We start from the raw sequence: 15840 nt of genomic DNA on the forward strand, positions 1-15840 counted from the left end.
ACGGCACCCCGGTGCGTTCAGCAGACGTGAAGAGGTCTCAGCTTATCGAAGGCCAGGGATGAGGAGAAGGAGGAGAGCCCCATGAGATCGACAGAGCCGTGTTCGTCACTGCACGAGCTTCGAGAGGTGGGCTATACCCGGTTCCAGATTATGGATGCTGGGTTCTATCACGATGTCACCCCAGCCGGGGGTGCTGCGATGGCGGCGCGAGCGCGTCCTGGTTTGCGCGCTGCGGTCGATGGAGCATCGTCATCGAGAGGGAGCCCTGTGACGAAGGTCAAGACTGTGTACTCTGGGCTCGTTCTGGTTATTGTGGAATGTGTATAAAAGGCAACGTCTTGTCCAGGTAAATGGTCTCGTCTCTCCTCCTCATCAGCCCATCACCAGTCTTCAACCCTCAACTCTCAAGAGCCTTCAGCTTCAAGCTTCAAGTCAGCCTTCGTTACCTACCAATCGTTATTTATACCACCGAACTACCTCACAACAAACCATCGCAATGCAGTTCCTCGTCGCCGTCGCCGCCCTCTTCGCCAGCGTTGCCGTCTCGGCTCCCCTCGACGAGCGCCAGGCCTACATCGCTTGCTCCGGCCTTTACGGCACCGCTCAGTGCTGCGCTACTGACGTCCTTGGCGTTGCGGACCTCGACTGCGGCAACCCGCCCGAGACCGTGACCTCCGCAGACAACTTCAGCGAGGTCTGCTCTGCCATTGGACAGCGTGCTCGTTGCTGCGTCTTGCCCATCGTAAGTTGCCCTTGATGAAGACAGTCTTAGCTTGAATAAGAGACTAACTATTTATACAGCTTGACCAGGGCATCCTCTGCAACACCCCTACTGGTGTCTCTGACTAAATGCAAACTATGAGAAATGGACGGAGTTATAAGCTGTTCTGAGCTATCAGGCTGTACGATGTTGGACGGTGTACTTGTACAGATTCGAATATTGGGCAACAATTGAGATACCTTGGGAGGGAATATGGGCTAAAGGTTGGTGTCACGAGAGCTGCAAAATGCGCCGCTGTTATGCGGCTGTATAAAATTTGTCTAGTTGGAATAAATTTCCTTGATCGCAGTCGGAGCTAAGCCGTGCATCTGGACCTGGTAACGGTTGTCCATGACCAACCATCCCGGCCAGATCGAGACCCATCCGGCGGAGGCACCGTGAACCCATTCCAGCCTACGGCGCCGGAAACTTAGCAACAGCCCGTCGCCGGAGGGATGAGAGACCGCGGGTGCTACAGCCTTTTCGCTCCTGATGACGGAATATCGGAGAGGGAGAGCGCGTCGGGCAGTGACGTTATGGACCGGTCTAGGCCCCCGTCACGTTTGGGACGAATCCAAGGTGAGGAAATTGGGAAATTCGGTGTCGGTGGAAGCATGTGAGTCTGGTTTGTGCATCCCGGTGCACAGACCTCTAGCTGGCAGCGCCTGCGCTACCCCACAATCCCGGCCCCGTCCGTCCCATCATTTCAACCAGTGGCGGTGCGTGAGTGGCTACTTCTTTTTTCTGATGGGCATGGCGTTAGCTCAGTATGACATCACCGGAGCATTTGGTCCTGGCGCCAGCCATTGCGGTTGCTGTGAGACTCAGACAAACAGCTCCAAGCTACCTACCAACTCCACGAATACCGTCACAGCATCAGAATGGCACATGGTGAGGCAGATGAACAACTTTGTTGAAGCCAGTCCGTCTCGTCGGCTTAGGGGACTCACGATAACAAATAACCCGCAGACAGCATAAATGGCATCCCGTCTCTCCCCAGTTTTCCCATCAAAGTACGGTTTCACCACCGGGCTCAAAACTGACCTGCAACCTTAATGTCCAGCGCCATGCACGCGCCGCCGCGGATACGTATTGGGGCCTAAGAGGCTAAGAGGGCGGCAGCCCACTGACAGGGGGGAGCTACGTCATGCTGCGAGGAGGCAAGCTCCCGGGGAGCTCTGTGAGTGGCCACAGCAGCAGCTCCCGCATCGTCTTTTCAGCAGATCATCGTGGCATGTGGCCTGTCCCGGTCGATGCCATTGCATTGAATTGACGTGATTAACCGTAAATTGGGTGCATGCCCTGGTTCTTTTCCTCTGTCTTTTCAGCTGTTAGTAACACTCTGGTACGCAGCCACAGACGGGAGAAGCGGCGGGTGCACAGAAGCTCCAGGTGCGATCAGATCGGAGGAAGGAGCATACATCACATCAGACATGGTGCTTCTTGCCTGCCACTGGACTCTCCCTTGTGTGCAGAGCTCCTTCCCCATCCCCCACATTGCAATCGCCTCCTCTCATCCAATCTACGCTACCTAGGTAGGTGCTCCTGAGGCAGGAGGGCATCACATTTTTATGTACAATAGGCAGGCAGCCTCTCTGGTCTGGGCAGGTACGTATGTATGTACGTACATGCAGCACCAGCACCAGCACCAGCACCACCAGCTCGAGAGCAAGACCAGCACACTGGGCCAAATGCAGCCACAATTTCCCACAAACGCAGTGCAGTGACGTGATGGATTCCTGACGTTAGACGTGAATTGGATACCTAGGTCCCGTCATTCATGGGCCACGGCCACGGCCACGCCTTCCCTCCGTGCCTCCCTGTCGTCAACCCTCCACCAACCGCTACCCACGTACACCAATACCTTGCACACCTATTACGTCTCGCATCAAACAAAACAAAACCCCTCCCCCTTGGCAGCTTTCCACACTTCTCCCCTTCTGCCTCACTCTCACAATAACTTCATCTTGTGTTTCTACTCTCTATTCGGTTCTTCCAGCTTTTCATTTTCGTGATACCCCCCCCCCACTGCCCCTGCTTCATTGGAAGACTGATAGCAGACCGCCGCCATGCGTTTCCTCCCCGCCGTCCTCACGGCTCTTGCCGCTCAGGGCGCCGTCGCCAGCTCCTGGTTCTCCAAGGCTGGTAAGTACACATTCACATCGACATCACTGCTTCTTGTGATCACGAGACTGACTTCGAATCTGCAGCTTACAACAAGTGGCACGAGACGGAGCTCGAGCGCTGGCTCTCCGACCACGACATTCCCTACCCCACTCCCGCCGACCGCAAGGATCTCGAGAAGCTCATCGAGAACAACTGGAATGACTACGTCGTCTCTCCCTACAACTCGTGGGACGCCGACAGCCTGCAGAAGTACCTCCAGACCAAGGGTGTCGAGACCGAGAACGCCGCCAAGGCCAACAAGGACTCTCTCGTCTCCCAGGTCCAGAGCACCTGGTATGAGACTGGCGATCAGGCTCAGAATGCCTACCTTAGCGTCAAGGACTGGATCCTGGATACCTGGACGGACAGCCAGCTGAAGGCTTTCTGCGACAAGCACGACATCCCTGGTATGGGCACCCAAGTCTCGACACTGAAGAAATGACCACTGACATCATCGTAGTTCCTCAGCCCCGCCAGCGTGACACCATTCTCTCCAAGGCTCGCTCCAGCTACGAGACCGTTGCCCAGAAGGCTGGCGAGACTGCCGCCTACCCCGGTAACTGGCTTTACGAGACTTGGTCTGGTAAGTTTAACAAGCTCTCGCTACCATTGTTGTTGTCACTAACAATAAGTAGAGTCTGATCTCAAGGAGTGGCTCGACACCCACGGTTTCCCCGCTCCCCAGGTCACCAACGTAAGTAGCATAGACAAACCCATTGTTCAAAACCAACCTAACATCGAATTGCAGCGCGACAAGCTCATTGCGTCCGTCCGCCGCAACTCTCGCCTTGCTTACCTCAAGGCTCAGGAGCAGACCGCCAGCGCTTCTGCCTCTGCTCAGCAAGCATACGCCACTCTGACCGATATGGTCATTGACGCTTGGAGCGAGTCTCAGCTCAAGGAGTTCGCTGACAAGAACGGCATTCCTGGTATGTGATCTGGTTAAACTCATTATCATTCTTGCGTAATCTAACACTCTCCAGTTCCCCAAGGCACCAAGACCAACGAGCTCCGCGCTCTCATCCGCAAGAACCGTGCCGACTTTCTCAACAGCAACGTTGCTGGCAAGGCCTCCAACGCCTTTGGTGCTGCGACTTCCAACGTCAACCAGGCTGCTGCTCAGGCTACCGATGGTGCCTCTCGCGCCGCTCAGGAGGCATTTAACGAGGCTGTTGGCACCTGGTCCGAGAGCCGTCTCAAGGCTTACCTCGACGCCCGTGGCATTCCAGTTCCTCAGGGTTCCAAGACGGATGAGCTCCGTGCTCTTGTCCGCAAGAACCAGCACAAGGCTGCTTCCGGTTGGTCTGCCTGGACCTTCGATGATTTCTCCGTTGAGAACCTCAAGAAGTACCTCTCTTCCAGCAGCGATGCTACTGCCAAGAAGGCTGCTGAGAAGAAGGATGCCTCCCGTGATGAGCTCTTGAGCGCTGCTCAGTCTGCCTACAGCTCTGCTTCCTCTGCCGGCGGAACCAGCTACGCCTCCGTCACCAGCTACCTCAGTGCCGCCACCGACTCCGCCAAGTCGAGCGTCTTTGACACCTGGAGTGAGAGCGAGCTCAAGTCTTACCTCGACAGCTACGGCGTCAAGGTTCCCCAGACTTCCACCGTCGATGAACTCCGTGCCTACGCCCGCAAGCAGTACACGTACTTCAAGTACGGTACCTCCACTCCCTCTGAGACTCTTCTCGCTAAGATCGAGGAGAACGCCAAGGGCGCCTGGAACTGGGTTACGAACCAGATCGGTCTTGGTGCTGACGCTGCGCAGAAGAAGGCTGGCGAGGCCAAGGAGAAGGCCAAGCAGGAGTTGTAAATGTATCTTCAACTCTTACCTCTCTAGCACCATCACGATGGTGAATGTGGCTTCACAAGCCACGGACTTACGACGGATGACAAAATTTGGGTTTCCGACTTGCTTTTAACGACTTTGCACTTGGCTTTGGCATGGTTCGAGGGTCGTTCTACCCTCAGGACCCACGGGTAGTTTGGCATCGGACTATTTTTCGCTTGCCCCTTCTGCTTCTGGGGCCCAGGACTGTACACTTTCAATTAGGAATGAAGCATAAGATGATAATTTGCCTACCTGTCTGCGCACGTGTAATTGATGTGAATTTGCGGCTGATTGTTTCTGTGATATGCACCAAGAACTTTGCACCTTTCCATGCGTAATCATGTTTCTTGATTTAGATGTATTGCGTAAAACGAATTGTGACTTTTGATATCTTGGCTATTCATGTGCGTTGAGCTCATGTCCTCATTACCATGCCATGCGACCTCCTATTTTCACTTGACAAACGCCTACTTTCTGGGGTTCCTCCTCTGGGGAGGACGCTATCTGGAAAGGACACCCCTGACAACCCCGTGCAAGTTCGGCTTGTTATCAAAGACCAGCTCGTTGATGCCTGTCTCCTCGCCAGTACCCTGTTCCAGCCAGCGCGCCAACAGGCCGTTGCTCTCCTTGGGCTTGACAGTGTCGTCACGAGTGCCGACCGTGATGTGGGCCACAGCATTGGTGCACCTCCAGAAGCCCGAGTTGCTCGGGTCAACGAGACGCACGACGATCGCCATGATACGGTCGTCGAATACCACCTGTTTCGGTTAGTCTCGATATCACAGTAGGAGGGTTGTGTGTGAGTCTTACCCGCTCCATGTCGACATCGCACTGGCCCAAGGAGGGGATGTCGGCCTGATTCTCGACCTGGCTTTCTGCAGCAGCGTGGGTGCTGAGGTACTCCTGCCACAACTCAGGGTGCTCTTTGGCGCTTGCGCGGTGCATCAGAGTCACGTGGAACTTGGGCTGTACCCGACGTGTCTGAACAAGCTGCTTGTAGAAGCGCGCGAGAGGCATGCCCGCCTTGTTGAAGGCGCCGTCGAGGACGCCACGAACCTCCTGGGCCGGGACGTCGACAGACATGTACTCGAGGGGCTTCTTCTTCGGCTTCTTGGACTGTTGCTGCTGAGGCTGCTTGCGGGGGCCACGATCAGGGATGTTCTGCTTGAACTCGGGCTTGTACTCGATGAAGGCGGACTGGATGACCTCGTCGAGGCGCTCGGCAGAGGGTACCTCGGGGATCAGATTGGGGTACATCTTGCGGAGTTCAGTGATGACCCTTTCGAGATTGACACGACTGCCAGCGATAGGGTCGAGATGGATCACGTTGTCGAAGCCGTTGTCCGGAGGAGAGAAGGCGGAGACGGGCTCAAATCGGCTGACGAACCCCTCCATCACACCAAGGAACTTTTCGGCATCTGTGGCGGCATGTATGGTCTGATGGTTGTCACCGCGGGCGAGGACACGCTCCTGGGTGATGCGGCGGACTTCGTCAACATTGCTGTCATCGTGGTTGAAGTAGAGAGCGACAAGGTGGGCGGTCTTATGCTGGAGCTTGACGTCGGTGATGAGCTGCTTTCGCTCGTGCTTCTGGGCGTTGTTCCGGTCGGCAACAACGACAGGCGTATCCTTGAGAAGGTCCAGTACCATCTTGGTGAAGCGGGGAGGACGGCCCTTGCCCGAGATGTTGTCGTTCTGAACATGACCCCAGTTGAAGAGCTGCGTGAGAGCAACCGCGATCGTGGTCTTGCCGCATCCGATGGTGGCGATGGGGCAGAGAATCACATCGCCAGTGACATCGCTATTGACGTTGGAGGGCTCTTCGAGCTCGAGGTTAGCTGCGTCGGAACCCTTCATGTTCTTGAAGGCGAGGAAGTCGTTGCGCAGGGCGATGATGCCGTGGTTCTGCTGGTAGAGTTTGCCGAGTTGGGGGTCTGCCTGGAGGCGACGGCGAGCGTAGAGAAGGTACTCCTCGGTAATCTTGACGTGCTTCTTGTACTTTGGTGGGCGGCCAGAGATCATGGCCTTTGTGCACTCTCTCCACTGGCGGTACATGAGGTAAGGTTCCTCGAACTTGTACTTGAAGAACCAGTCGCGGTAGGCGGCCTTCTCTGGGTTGTAACTCTCCTTGCAGCGAATGACAAAGCCCTCTACGTCGCGGCCGCCGTGGGCACCGGTCTCTGCCACATCTTCAAGAAACTTCTTGACCTCGTTGACGTCGTCCATTACGATCAATCCGACCTGCTTGAAGCCCCACGTGTCTCCGAAGCTCTGGACTACGGCGCTGGGGTATGTTGCGAACTCTGGCAGGTTCAGGTTGATTCCGTGGATGTACAGACCGGCCTTGTCCGGGCCGTACTCGAGAATGTGCTCCTCAAAGGAGTCGTCGCAAAGCTCGGCTACTGCTGTGGCATTCCGATCCCTCAACTCTCGGGCCAGGTCCTCCTTCGTCTTGCCGATCGCAGCCAGTTGCTTCTCGAGTAGACGCTCGCCAGCAGTGGCGTGGCTGAGCTCTGCGTCGGCGCGGTCTCCCGTGGAGTGCTTGCTGCACACGAGCAGTGTGCCATCCTCCAAACCTGAGATGAAGATGATGCAGCCGTTCTCCTTGAGAGTGAGCTCGTAAGGTCCGGCTGTCCTGCTGAGGATGTTCTCCCACTTTGTCTCGTGGACCTCCTCGACGTTGAAGAACTTGTCGTAGCCGCGGGTTACGACCTCGTGCTCGTTTTGGCGGTTTCTCGTTGTGAAGAGGCCGCGGGCATACGTGGGCAGACCGCGCTTCTTGTAGTCCCACTCCTGCATCTTCCAGGAGTCCACCTTGATCCCATCCTGAGACCCCTTGACGGAGAAGGAGTTCTTCTTGCAGGAAAAGCTGGCAGCGCCCTTCTCCTTACCGCCCTTCTTCGTTGCAGCCTCTAGAGCCTTGACCATGGAGGACACCTGCTGGGCATCCTGGGGGATGTAGGGAGCCTTGGGCATCACTGCCTCGGCCGTCACTGCTGTGGCCATGGTGGCAGTGAAAATGTGAGTTATTCTGAGGGAAGCTTGTCTATGAAAAAGAGAATGAGCCCTGTGGGCGATGGACATGAAGAAGAAGGCGGCGGCTTGTCGTCTACGTCTCTTTTTGCTTTTGGTGCGGAAGGCCAAAGAATGTAATAGTGATGGTCTCACTTGAAGTTGCGCCCCGAGAAGAGGTGGGAGACGATCTGATTTTTGTAGAAACAGAGAGAGGCCCCGATTCCTGGCCGTTGGATTGAAAAAAGGAGCTACAGACGACGGGAAACACGAACAGGAGGTGAGTCACTTTCCCTGTCCAGAGTTAGAACGAACCGCTCCAACCTCTTTCCCAAATGGCCTCAGCCAGACGTGTGGCTTCACCTTTGAAGAGTCCTCAAAAAGGCTGAAAGTAGCAGTCACGCCGTGGCTCACGCGCACAATACTGAGGTTTGTGCTGCTGCTGCTGCCTGAGGTGAGATCCAAATGTGATACGGGTGTCCAGGTACGGAAAGTGAGATGCGCTTTTCCAGGCTTGGAGGGGCTGAACGAGCCGCAGGAAGTGGCGTGGGTTGTCGATGCCCTTGCTGCAATCTTTTGGCGCTTGGAGGGGCACAGCACCCCTGGAAGTGCGCGATTCTGCCGCAAGGGGAAGGCGGTCACAGCGCATTCAGAGGGGTTGCTACCTGGTTGTGCGTCACACCGGGAGCTCCCCGCATGGCAGAAAATTTCCTGGTGGTTTTTTCTCACAGACGGACATTTTTCGAAAGCTAAACGGTAGTCAGACTGCGCCACGACCGACCGCATATTTTGGCCTCATAATCTGCACGAAGCCGAGATTGCATTACACAGAGCTACACATCTACCCTGCGAAACCGAAACCCAAACAGAACGAAACAATGTCTCCCAACCCGTACCTCCTCGCCGCCGACAACCCGACGGCCCTGCTGGCCCTCCTCCGCGAGAACCCCGCCATCGCCTCGGGCCAGGATGAGCATGGTTACTCCCTCGTCCACGCCGCCGCAAGCTACAACCACCTCGAGCTCCTGCGCGCCCTGATCCGCGAGTTCAACGTCGACGTCAACATCCGCGACGAGGACGAGGAGACGGCCCTGTTTGTCGTCGAGACGGTCGACGCGGCCAAGTGTCTTGTCGAAGAGCTCGGTGCCGACATCAACGCCAAGGGCTCCGAGGGAATCACCGCTGCACAAAAGACCGAGGGCGAAGGAGACTTTCCCGAGATCACCGAGTACCTGAAGAGCGTCAAGTCGCACCGGACGGCCGACGCTGTCGAGGCGCACCAGAGCGAGGCCGCCGAGACCGCCGCCCCACCGGCAGAGCTGCCGCCAGTACCCGAAGGCCTTGCCGTGACGCTCGGCACCATGGACCAGGCTGAGGAGGTCCCTGCCGAGGTCGACCCCGAGTTCAAGCGCAGGATCGAGCAGCTTGCCGAGAGAGAAGACTTCCACACCGCCGAGGGACAGGCTGAGCTTCGCCGACTCGTTGAAGACGCCATCCTCGACCAGGGACTCGGCGATGAGCGCAGCGTGCGTCAGAAGCAGGGCTAGCTTTGTTCTTCCTTTCTTCTATATACAAAAGAGAACCAACCTTACTCGTCGCCCTTGATTTCCCAGAAGAGGTAATGGTTAGGCGACTCAGGGGGTCGGAGGAACGCCACCTCGGTGATGTCCCCGACCAGACCCTTGGAGAAGGAGGCTGCGCTCATCGAGAACCAAGCTCGCGAGGGGAGCGCGACGAGGGCATTGATGAGAACGCTGCGGACCCAGGCGGAGGTGAAGAAACCTTGCCAGGTGATCTTGCAGATCTTGTCATGCGGAGGGGATGCAGAGTCGAGAGGCGTTGGAGTTTGATAGCGAGACAAGTACGGGTCGATATTATCGCCTGCTGCGACGCGAGGGCTTTGGAGGCGGATGAGCGAGAGCCATTCATACGTCTCTGTTGCATAGTCTTCGAGGCCGGGTCTGTCGCCGCTCTCAATCACCTCGCTGGGGAATGTGAGGGGCGCCATCTGAACCTGACAGTCGGTGACGACAGACGGCTCGCAGGTGTATCTTATTGGAAAGTACTGCTCCAAGGGGTCTGGCGAGGGGGCTGATCGACGTTAGCATAGCCTGTGAAAGGAAACCGTACTTACTGGTAGCTGTGGCGTTGCAGAATAACCACGCCACAGGCGTGTTGAGAGCATTTTTGCATGCGTACAAGAGTCTGTCGAAGCCCTTCTTCCCGTGAAGCATCGATTGGTCTCGTAACTGGTAGCTCACCACTGGGAAAGTTAGCAATGCTCTGGTTGAAATTTCAAAAGTCTGACGAACCCCATCTTGGCTTCAAGCCCCTTTTCCCTTTGACTCCGTGAGGCTTTCCCACCAAGCCAGCCCGCTCGTATGACTCTTTGTCGAGATACATGGTGAGCAGCCCTTCGCGCAGGGAAAAGACATTGTCCACCGTCGTCTTGCCTTCCGACAGCATGAGGATGTTGCCTACTTCGTCAGTCATACAGTGACGCAACTCCAAGGTGTCTGATTCGGCGTACCCCTCTTGATATACTCGGTGAAAAAAGCTCCATCAAGGACCTGGGCGAGGGTCATGACGACCCTGTGAAATGTCGGTGGAGCGAGCTCCTTGGCCAGCTTCTGGTGCACCAATTCATAGCACTCTTGAGGCAAGATGAGATCAACCTGAGACTCCAGTCAGCTGTGTGCTCATCCAAAAGCATTATGCATTCAAAAAGTGATTCCGAACCTTGTGGTTGAACCCTTGACTCAGAATGGGCGCCCACGGCTTGCCCTTGGTCGGCAGCTGCTTGGGCTCTACGTGAGCCATCGTGCCGTAGCTCACGAAGCATTTTGGCGACTGGTAGACGCTGGGTGCGGGGAACGAGAGCATCCTGAATGGTTCTTTACATGTAACCGTCGATTTTTATGGTTTTGGTGGGAATCGGTTTCCAGGTGTAAGGCGAGTTGCAGGACGCGATGTGAGAGAGCTCGACAACTCCAAAGTGAGAATTGCATATCAAAAGCTAGATCCACACCAGGTGTTCTCCGATTGGAGGAAAGGCCCCATACTACCCGCAGCGAACCGCAAATCTGGGAGCTGTCTGGGAGGAACAGTCTGCCTTTCTACACCCAGGAGTGTCTCGAGCCAGTGTCATCCTCCATCAAAAAAAGCACCGTCACAAACCCACACAAATCCCAATCGAGTCAGAGGTGCAAGACGGAGAGAAGACGACATTTTCACCAACGACACCTTCATTTCAGCCTGGATAGCCTCAAGACTTACACTCATTACTCATAACAGCGCTGTGAGTGGTATCCCCAAGTTTTGTCCGCTGGCACCGTCACTAACACTACCAGCGGTCCAAAACACAGCGCAAACGAGGGGCAGATCATCACCCCGCGCCGCGCCAGGATTTTTTCTCCGGCGACTACTGCCCCTCCTTGACGGCTTTTGCGCCAACGACGACCGTCACAATGGAGTATCTCGTGCGCTTCTCCCAGGCTCACGAGTCGTTCCGACTGCCGGAGCTCCAGGCTCTGGCTGATCTTGAGGGGATTCAGATGAAGGTTGTGGAGTACAGCGCAGAGGTGCGTGTTGGTCTATTTCATGAGGGGCTCATATGAGCATCTCCAACCACTTCACAATGTTGCCCATGAAGATTGCTGGAGGTGTTGCATAACCAACAGCTTTCTTACACTCAAACATCCGACATTGAAACTCCCATAAAAGTCATCCTAAAAACCAACTCCAAATTCCACATGACCACTCACCCAGCCAATCTCACTAACATCCTCCCAGACCCCCTTCTGCATCATCACTCTCCCCTCCCCAGACGACGCCCCCCGACTCGTCGCCCGCTCCCTCCTCACACAATCCATCCACGCCCTCTGGGCCTCCTCAACAACCTACCCATCCCTCCACGAAACCCTCAAATCCCTCTTCCCTTCCTCCACCCCGCCGACAACCCCCCTCTGGTCCCCCTCCTACGCAACCGCCTCCTTCCGCTTCAACCTCGATACCTACCAAACAACCCGCCCCCACGCCGACTTCATCGCCCTCATCAACTCCTTCAAATACCTCCCCCTCGCGGGGCCCATCCGCATGAAATCCCCCGACATCGAGTTCACCCTCTTCGAGGACTGGGACCTCCACGGCCCCGCCCCGAAACGCATCTACCTCGCCCGCCTCCTCGGCACCGGCGCCCGCCACCTCTCCCTCACCTACGACCTCAAGAAGCGCGGCTACATCTCCACCACCTCCATGGACTCCGAGCTCGCCCTCGTCACCGCCAACCTCGCCCACGCCGGCCCCGGCAAGCTCTTCTACGACCCCTTCGTCGGCACCGGCTCCTTCCCCATCGCGTGCGCCCACTTCGGCGCCCTCGGCTTCGGCTCCGACATTGACGGCCGCTCCATCCGCGGCGCCGGCGGCGAGCGCTCCGTCCTCGGCAACTTCGCGCAGTACGGCCTGCGCCACCGCGTCGGCGAGTTCTGGACCGCAGACCTCACCAACACGCCCGTCGTCCGCTCCGGGAAGCGCCGCTGGCTCGACGGCATCGTGTGCGACCCGCCCTACGGCGTGCGCGAGGGCCTGCGCGTGCTAGGGTGCAGGGACCCGGAGAAGACGCCCTGGGTCGTCGAGGCGGGCAAGACGCGGTACAAGGACAAGGACTTCATCGCGCCCAAGAAGCCGTACAGCTTCCTGGCGATGCTGGACGACATTCTGGAGTTTGCGGGCGACACGCTCGTGGACGGCGGCCGGTTGAGTTTCTGGATGCCGACGGCGAACGACGAGGAGCAGGAGATTCCTGTGCCGGAGCATCCTAGGCTTAAGCTGGTGGTGATTTGCGTGCAGCCGTTCAACAAATGTAAGTCGTCGCCCGTCCACCCTTCTTTGACCAGGTTGCATGCTAAACCGACAACAGGGTCACGGCGGCTCATCACATACCGCCGCATTCCCGACTCGCAGGTCGATCCGGACAGGTTAGCCGCGTACAAACGCACATTCGTCGAGGGAACAACAGCAGATGAACTGAACCCCTTTCGGCGGGGCTACTTCACCAAGTTCGAAAAGGAAGAAGCCTAATAGAAGAAGAATAAACATGTACAGCAAGTCCCCTCCCTCCCGTCTTTGATGATGCCTTGTGTCCGTGCCTGATAAAAAAGTAATACTGTTTCGCGCATGTGGTTATGGCTTTCCCTCTCCTCCTCTTGTCTCTCCCGTATGTGGTCATAATTCCCTTTGCCGCTTGCCTTGAATTATTTCCCCTCGTCGTTCCCAAGGCATGTCCCAAGGCATCGTCGTTTGATATCATTTGTCAAAAAAAAAAAAGGCACCGAATGCATCCAACCAATTCCAGCAAGCAAACTCCCGCGCCGGATGACTCTTCTCCCCGGTGCCGTCGGGTTTTGCGCTCGTACCTCTGCTCTGTCCTGCACCCCGAAGTCCTTTCCTTTCCGGATGTCGTTCCGGGGGATCGGACCTTTTTTCCTGTTCTTATCTGAATTCCATGGCGCTGAAGCAGCCCCTGTCCTCCACGTGCTTGAGCTCGAGCTGCTGAAACCTGGTGACGAATGGCGTCAGCAAAAGAAGAAAAGAACAACAAAAAGCCCGTTCGGTGTCTCGGGCTTTTGAAAGGGTGTCGTCGGCACTCACTTTTCGCTCTTGGAGTGGAAGTATATTCCACTCACCTCACCCTTGACCTGGTTGAAGCAGATGTAGTAGAATCCTTCGAAACTAGCGCCCGAGATGGTGCGTACGCGATGGTCGGGTACGAGGAAATGCTCCTTCCAGCGCATGAAAATGTTCTCGCGCTGGGCCACGTCGCGGATCACCACAGGGCCCTTACGCGCCTGCTTCTGGAAAGGACGGAAGGCGTTAAATTTCGCCCAGTGGTTGAGGTCGATCTTATCGGTGGCGCCCCAGGTCTCGTGATTTGTGGTGAAGCCGTACTTGGTGCCGATGATCTCGCCCTCGAAGTATGTCGTCAACGTGGGGTGGTCCTCGGTGAGGCCTGCACAAGGTTTAGCGGGCGTTACACAATGGGCGGGGGAGCTGTTGGTTGTTTGTACCTTGAATACGCAGATAGCCGCAGAGGAATGACTCCCTCAGGTCGACATGCTTGATTTCGACCTGGACGTCGTAAACCTGTCGCTCGGATTGCTGTGTGCCGCGGAACTTGCTCCCTGGCCGCAAAAAGGACGATGGTGAAGATGGAATTATCTGTGACAGTCAGCAAACCGGTGCATCGAATCAGTCATCGATGGGGGTGAGCATACCCTCATGTTGGAATATTCTGAACCCATAGAGGGTGCCATTAGCTCCTCCTCCCACACGTCATCGGCATCGATATCCATGCCCTTGCCGTCGTCGTGTAGTGTCGTTGCGGATTGCCTGGTATCATGCCGCCTCGATCCATCAGCACGGGACGCCCGTAGCCTGTCACCGGCCGAGTGTCCCTCCTCGTCTGATTCGCCTTGCTTGAAAGACTCCATATCAGCCGCAGTCGACGAGTGGGCGGTGTCGCCCGACTGCGGCCTCGGCGACATGGTTGTTGATCTAGAGGAAGAGACGGCGGATGTGGGCTCGTCGTCGAGAATGACCTCGGTGCTTATGCCCTCGGTGGGAGACATTGGGGCGCTGACGGGAGCGGGAGAGGCGTCCTCGTCCATGCGGTCGCGGTCGTGATGGGGATCCATCGCTGCCGGGCCGTCGTTGGCATCTGGGCCGGTGGGTGGACGCCAGCTGCGTTGGGGAGATCTTGAGTTGCTGTCTTCAGGACATGTCGAGAAACTGTGCGATCGAGGAGAGTGGGGGTCGGGAGGAGGGTTGGATGAGGGAGTCGGCATGCTGGGCTGGGAAAGGTGTCGTGTGTCTTGGATGATCGTGAAGACGGGATGGAGCGCTGCAGCAACGGCACTGGCAGCGGTGGACGTCGATGTCGGGCGATGGGGGTCGGTCGCGTCGACGGGGAACGCTGCGGCTTTACCGCCAGCAGGGGTTGAAGGGCTCCGCAATGATGACAGCAGGGGGGGCAACAGCGCGGAGGGAGAGCAGATGGAGTGTCGTTGGGCGGGTTCGGGTTCGGGTGCAACGATGCGGCGATGATTATTTCGACGTCGGAGGGCAGCGAAGTGGCCGGGTGGGCTGCTTGGTTGTTCCTCGAGGAAACTCGGTCGAGGGGATGAATGCGAGGAGGTGATTCAGACCAGTGGGAGCAGCGCCTTGGGGTAAGGTAGGTTGGCTCCGAGTGGACGGAATCACAAGCTGCCAAGCGAGAGAAGGCGGTCGGCGGCGGACAGGGGCATTGGTCGGGAGGAATCCAACACCGCGTCGTCGAGCAAGCTGATGCGATGTGGGAAGTCGGGGGCGAGGTGAAGAAGGTAAGTAAAGTAGGGCCGCAAGAATACTTTGCGCCTGGTGGGATGACGATGTCGGGGGTTCGGCGCGGGATTTGAGCCAAAACAGAGAGGAGAAGCTTGCCGCAGGTGACGAAGCTTAGATTTTGGGCGAGAAATATAGAATTGTCACAGAAGCGGCGGATGTATGGCTGATGTGACAGAGGCGAGGTCGGGCAGATGCAAATGCTGGCGAGCAGCGAGGAATGGGAGGGTTGGCTAGGTATCTGTAGGCAAGTTGCAGTACAACGCAATGCCACAACTAACAGCGACGGCACAGCTCAACAGAGACAAATCTCCATGCGGCTATGCTAGAGGCAGCGGCAGACACTCTCGAATTACCTTAGCAGGTAAAGTGAGGTACCTCTCTCTCCAAGGTACAAGTGCGACGGCGGGAGGGCAGCACCAGAAAATGCAGAGACGGGTTGCAGAGACGGGTAGGAAGGGCCTGGGCCTGAACCGTGAAGACTGCAGAGGGACGGAGACGGAGACGGAGACAGAGCAAGATGGAGGGCAAGAGGGACAGGGCCAACCAAGGTCCTTCAATCAACCAAGTGGAAAATGGGACGGGGGTGTGACGATTGGGGAGAGGACACTACCACTGGATCTTGGGCCAGTAAGTGGGCTTTTCTCTGTTGCTGCTCTGCGACTGGGGGAAAGCGGGAGAGGGAAGATGGGGGGTC

At 56.8% G+C, this 15840-nt stretch overlaps 7 protein-coding genes across 7 annotated transcripts; 4 read left to right on the forward strand and 3 right to left on the reverse strand.

Annotated features, from left to right (window-relative positions):
• Window positions 1-496: 496 nt before the first annotated feature.
• CRP (Cryparin) lies at window positions 497-849 on the forward strand (the record flags this gene model as incomplete). Its single annotated transcript, XM_037326670.1, has 2 exons — window positions 497-742; window positions 802-849. The coding sequence occupies 2 exons, from the start codon at window positions 497-499 to the stop codon at window positions 847-849; spliced, it is 294 nt and encodes a 97-aa protein (XP_037175853.1).
• A 1980-nt stretch (window positions 850-2829) lies between these two features.
• MSC1 (Meiotic sister chromatid recombination protein 1) lies at window positions 2830-4736 on the forward strand (the record flags this gene model as incomplete). The annotated part of the gene is made up of 6 exons (XM_037326671.1): window positions 2830-2905; window positions 2971-3333; window positions 3387-3509; window positions 3562-3620; window positions 3675-3855; window positions 3910-4736. The coding sequence occupies 6 exons, from the start codon at window positions 2830-2832 to the stop codon at window positions 4734-4736; spliced, it is 1629 nt and encodes a 542-aa protein (XP_037175852.1).
• Window positions 4737-5254: 518 nt separating this feature from the next.
• TRL1 (tRNA ligase) lies at window positions 5255-7760 on the reverse strand (the record flags this gene model as incomplete). Its single annotated transcript, XM_037326672.1, has 2 exons — window positions 5255-5512; window positions 5565-7760. 2 exons carry the CDS (start codon window positions 7758-7760, stop codon window positions 5255-5257), a joined length of 2454 nt encoding a protein of 817 aa, XP_037175685.1.
• An 884-nt stretch (window positions 7761-8644) lies between these two features.
• Window positions 8645-9313, forward strand: CGCA056_v011427 (Ankyrin repeat-containing protein; the record flags this gene model as incomplete). Its single annotated transcript, XM_037326673.1, has 1 exon — window positions 8645-9313. One exon carries the CDS (start codon window positions 8645-8647, stop codon window positions 9311-9313), a length of 669 nt encoding a protein of 222 aa, XP_037175684.1.
• Window positions 9314-9354: 41 nt separating this feature from the next.
• CGCA056_v011428 (Uncharacterized protein) lies at window positions 9355-10649 on the reverse strand (the record flags this gene model as incomplete). Its single annotated transcript, XM_037326674.1, has 5 exons — window positions 9355-9857; window positions 9901-10029; window positions 10079-10243; window positions 10297-10441; window positions 10506-10649. The coding sequence occupies 5 exons, from the start codon at window positions 10647-10649 to the stop codon at window positions 9355-9357; spliced, it is 1086 nt and encodes a 361-aa protein (XP_037175849.1).
• Window positions 10650-11233: 584 nt separating this feature from the next.
• On the forward strand, window positions 11234-12845 carry TRM11 (tRNA (guanine(10)-N2)-methyltransferase; the record flags this gene model as incomplete). Its single annotated transcript, XM_037326675.1, has 3 exons — window positions 11234-11347; window positions 11559-12627; window positions 12685-12845. The coding sequence occupies 3 exons, from the start codon at window positions 11234-11236 to the stop codon at window positions 12843-12845; spliced, it is 1344 nt and encodes a 447-aa protein (XP_037175848.1).
• A 411-nt stretch (window positions 12846-13256) lies between these two features.
• On the reverse strand, window positions 13257-14608 carry CGCA056_v011430 (Glucose-induced degradation protein 4-like protein; the record flags this gene model as incomplete). The annotated part of the gene is made up of 4 exons (XM_037326676.1): window positions 13257-13323; window positions 13416-13773; window positions 13832-13982; window positions 14039-14608. The coding sequence occupies 4 exons, from the start codon at window positions 14606-14608 to the stop codon at window positions 13257-13259; spliced, it is 1146 nt and encodes a 381-aa protein (XP_037175039.1).
• Window positions 14609-15840: the final 1232 nt, after the last annotated feature.

Source organism: Colletotrichum aenigma (assembly GCF_013390185.1).
Source record: "Colletotrichum aenigma strain Cg56 chromosome Unknown KSG_Cg56_contig07, whole genome shotgun sequence".
In the NCBI taxonomy this organism is placed as follows: domain Eukaryota; kingdom Fungi; phylum Ascomycota; class Sordariomycetes; order Glomerellales; family Glomerellaceae; genus Colletotrichum; species Colletotrichum aenigma.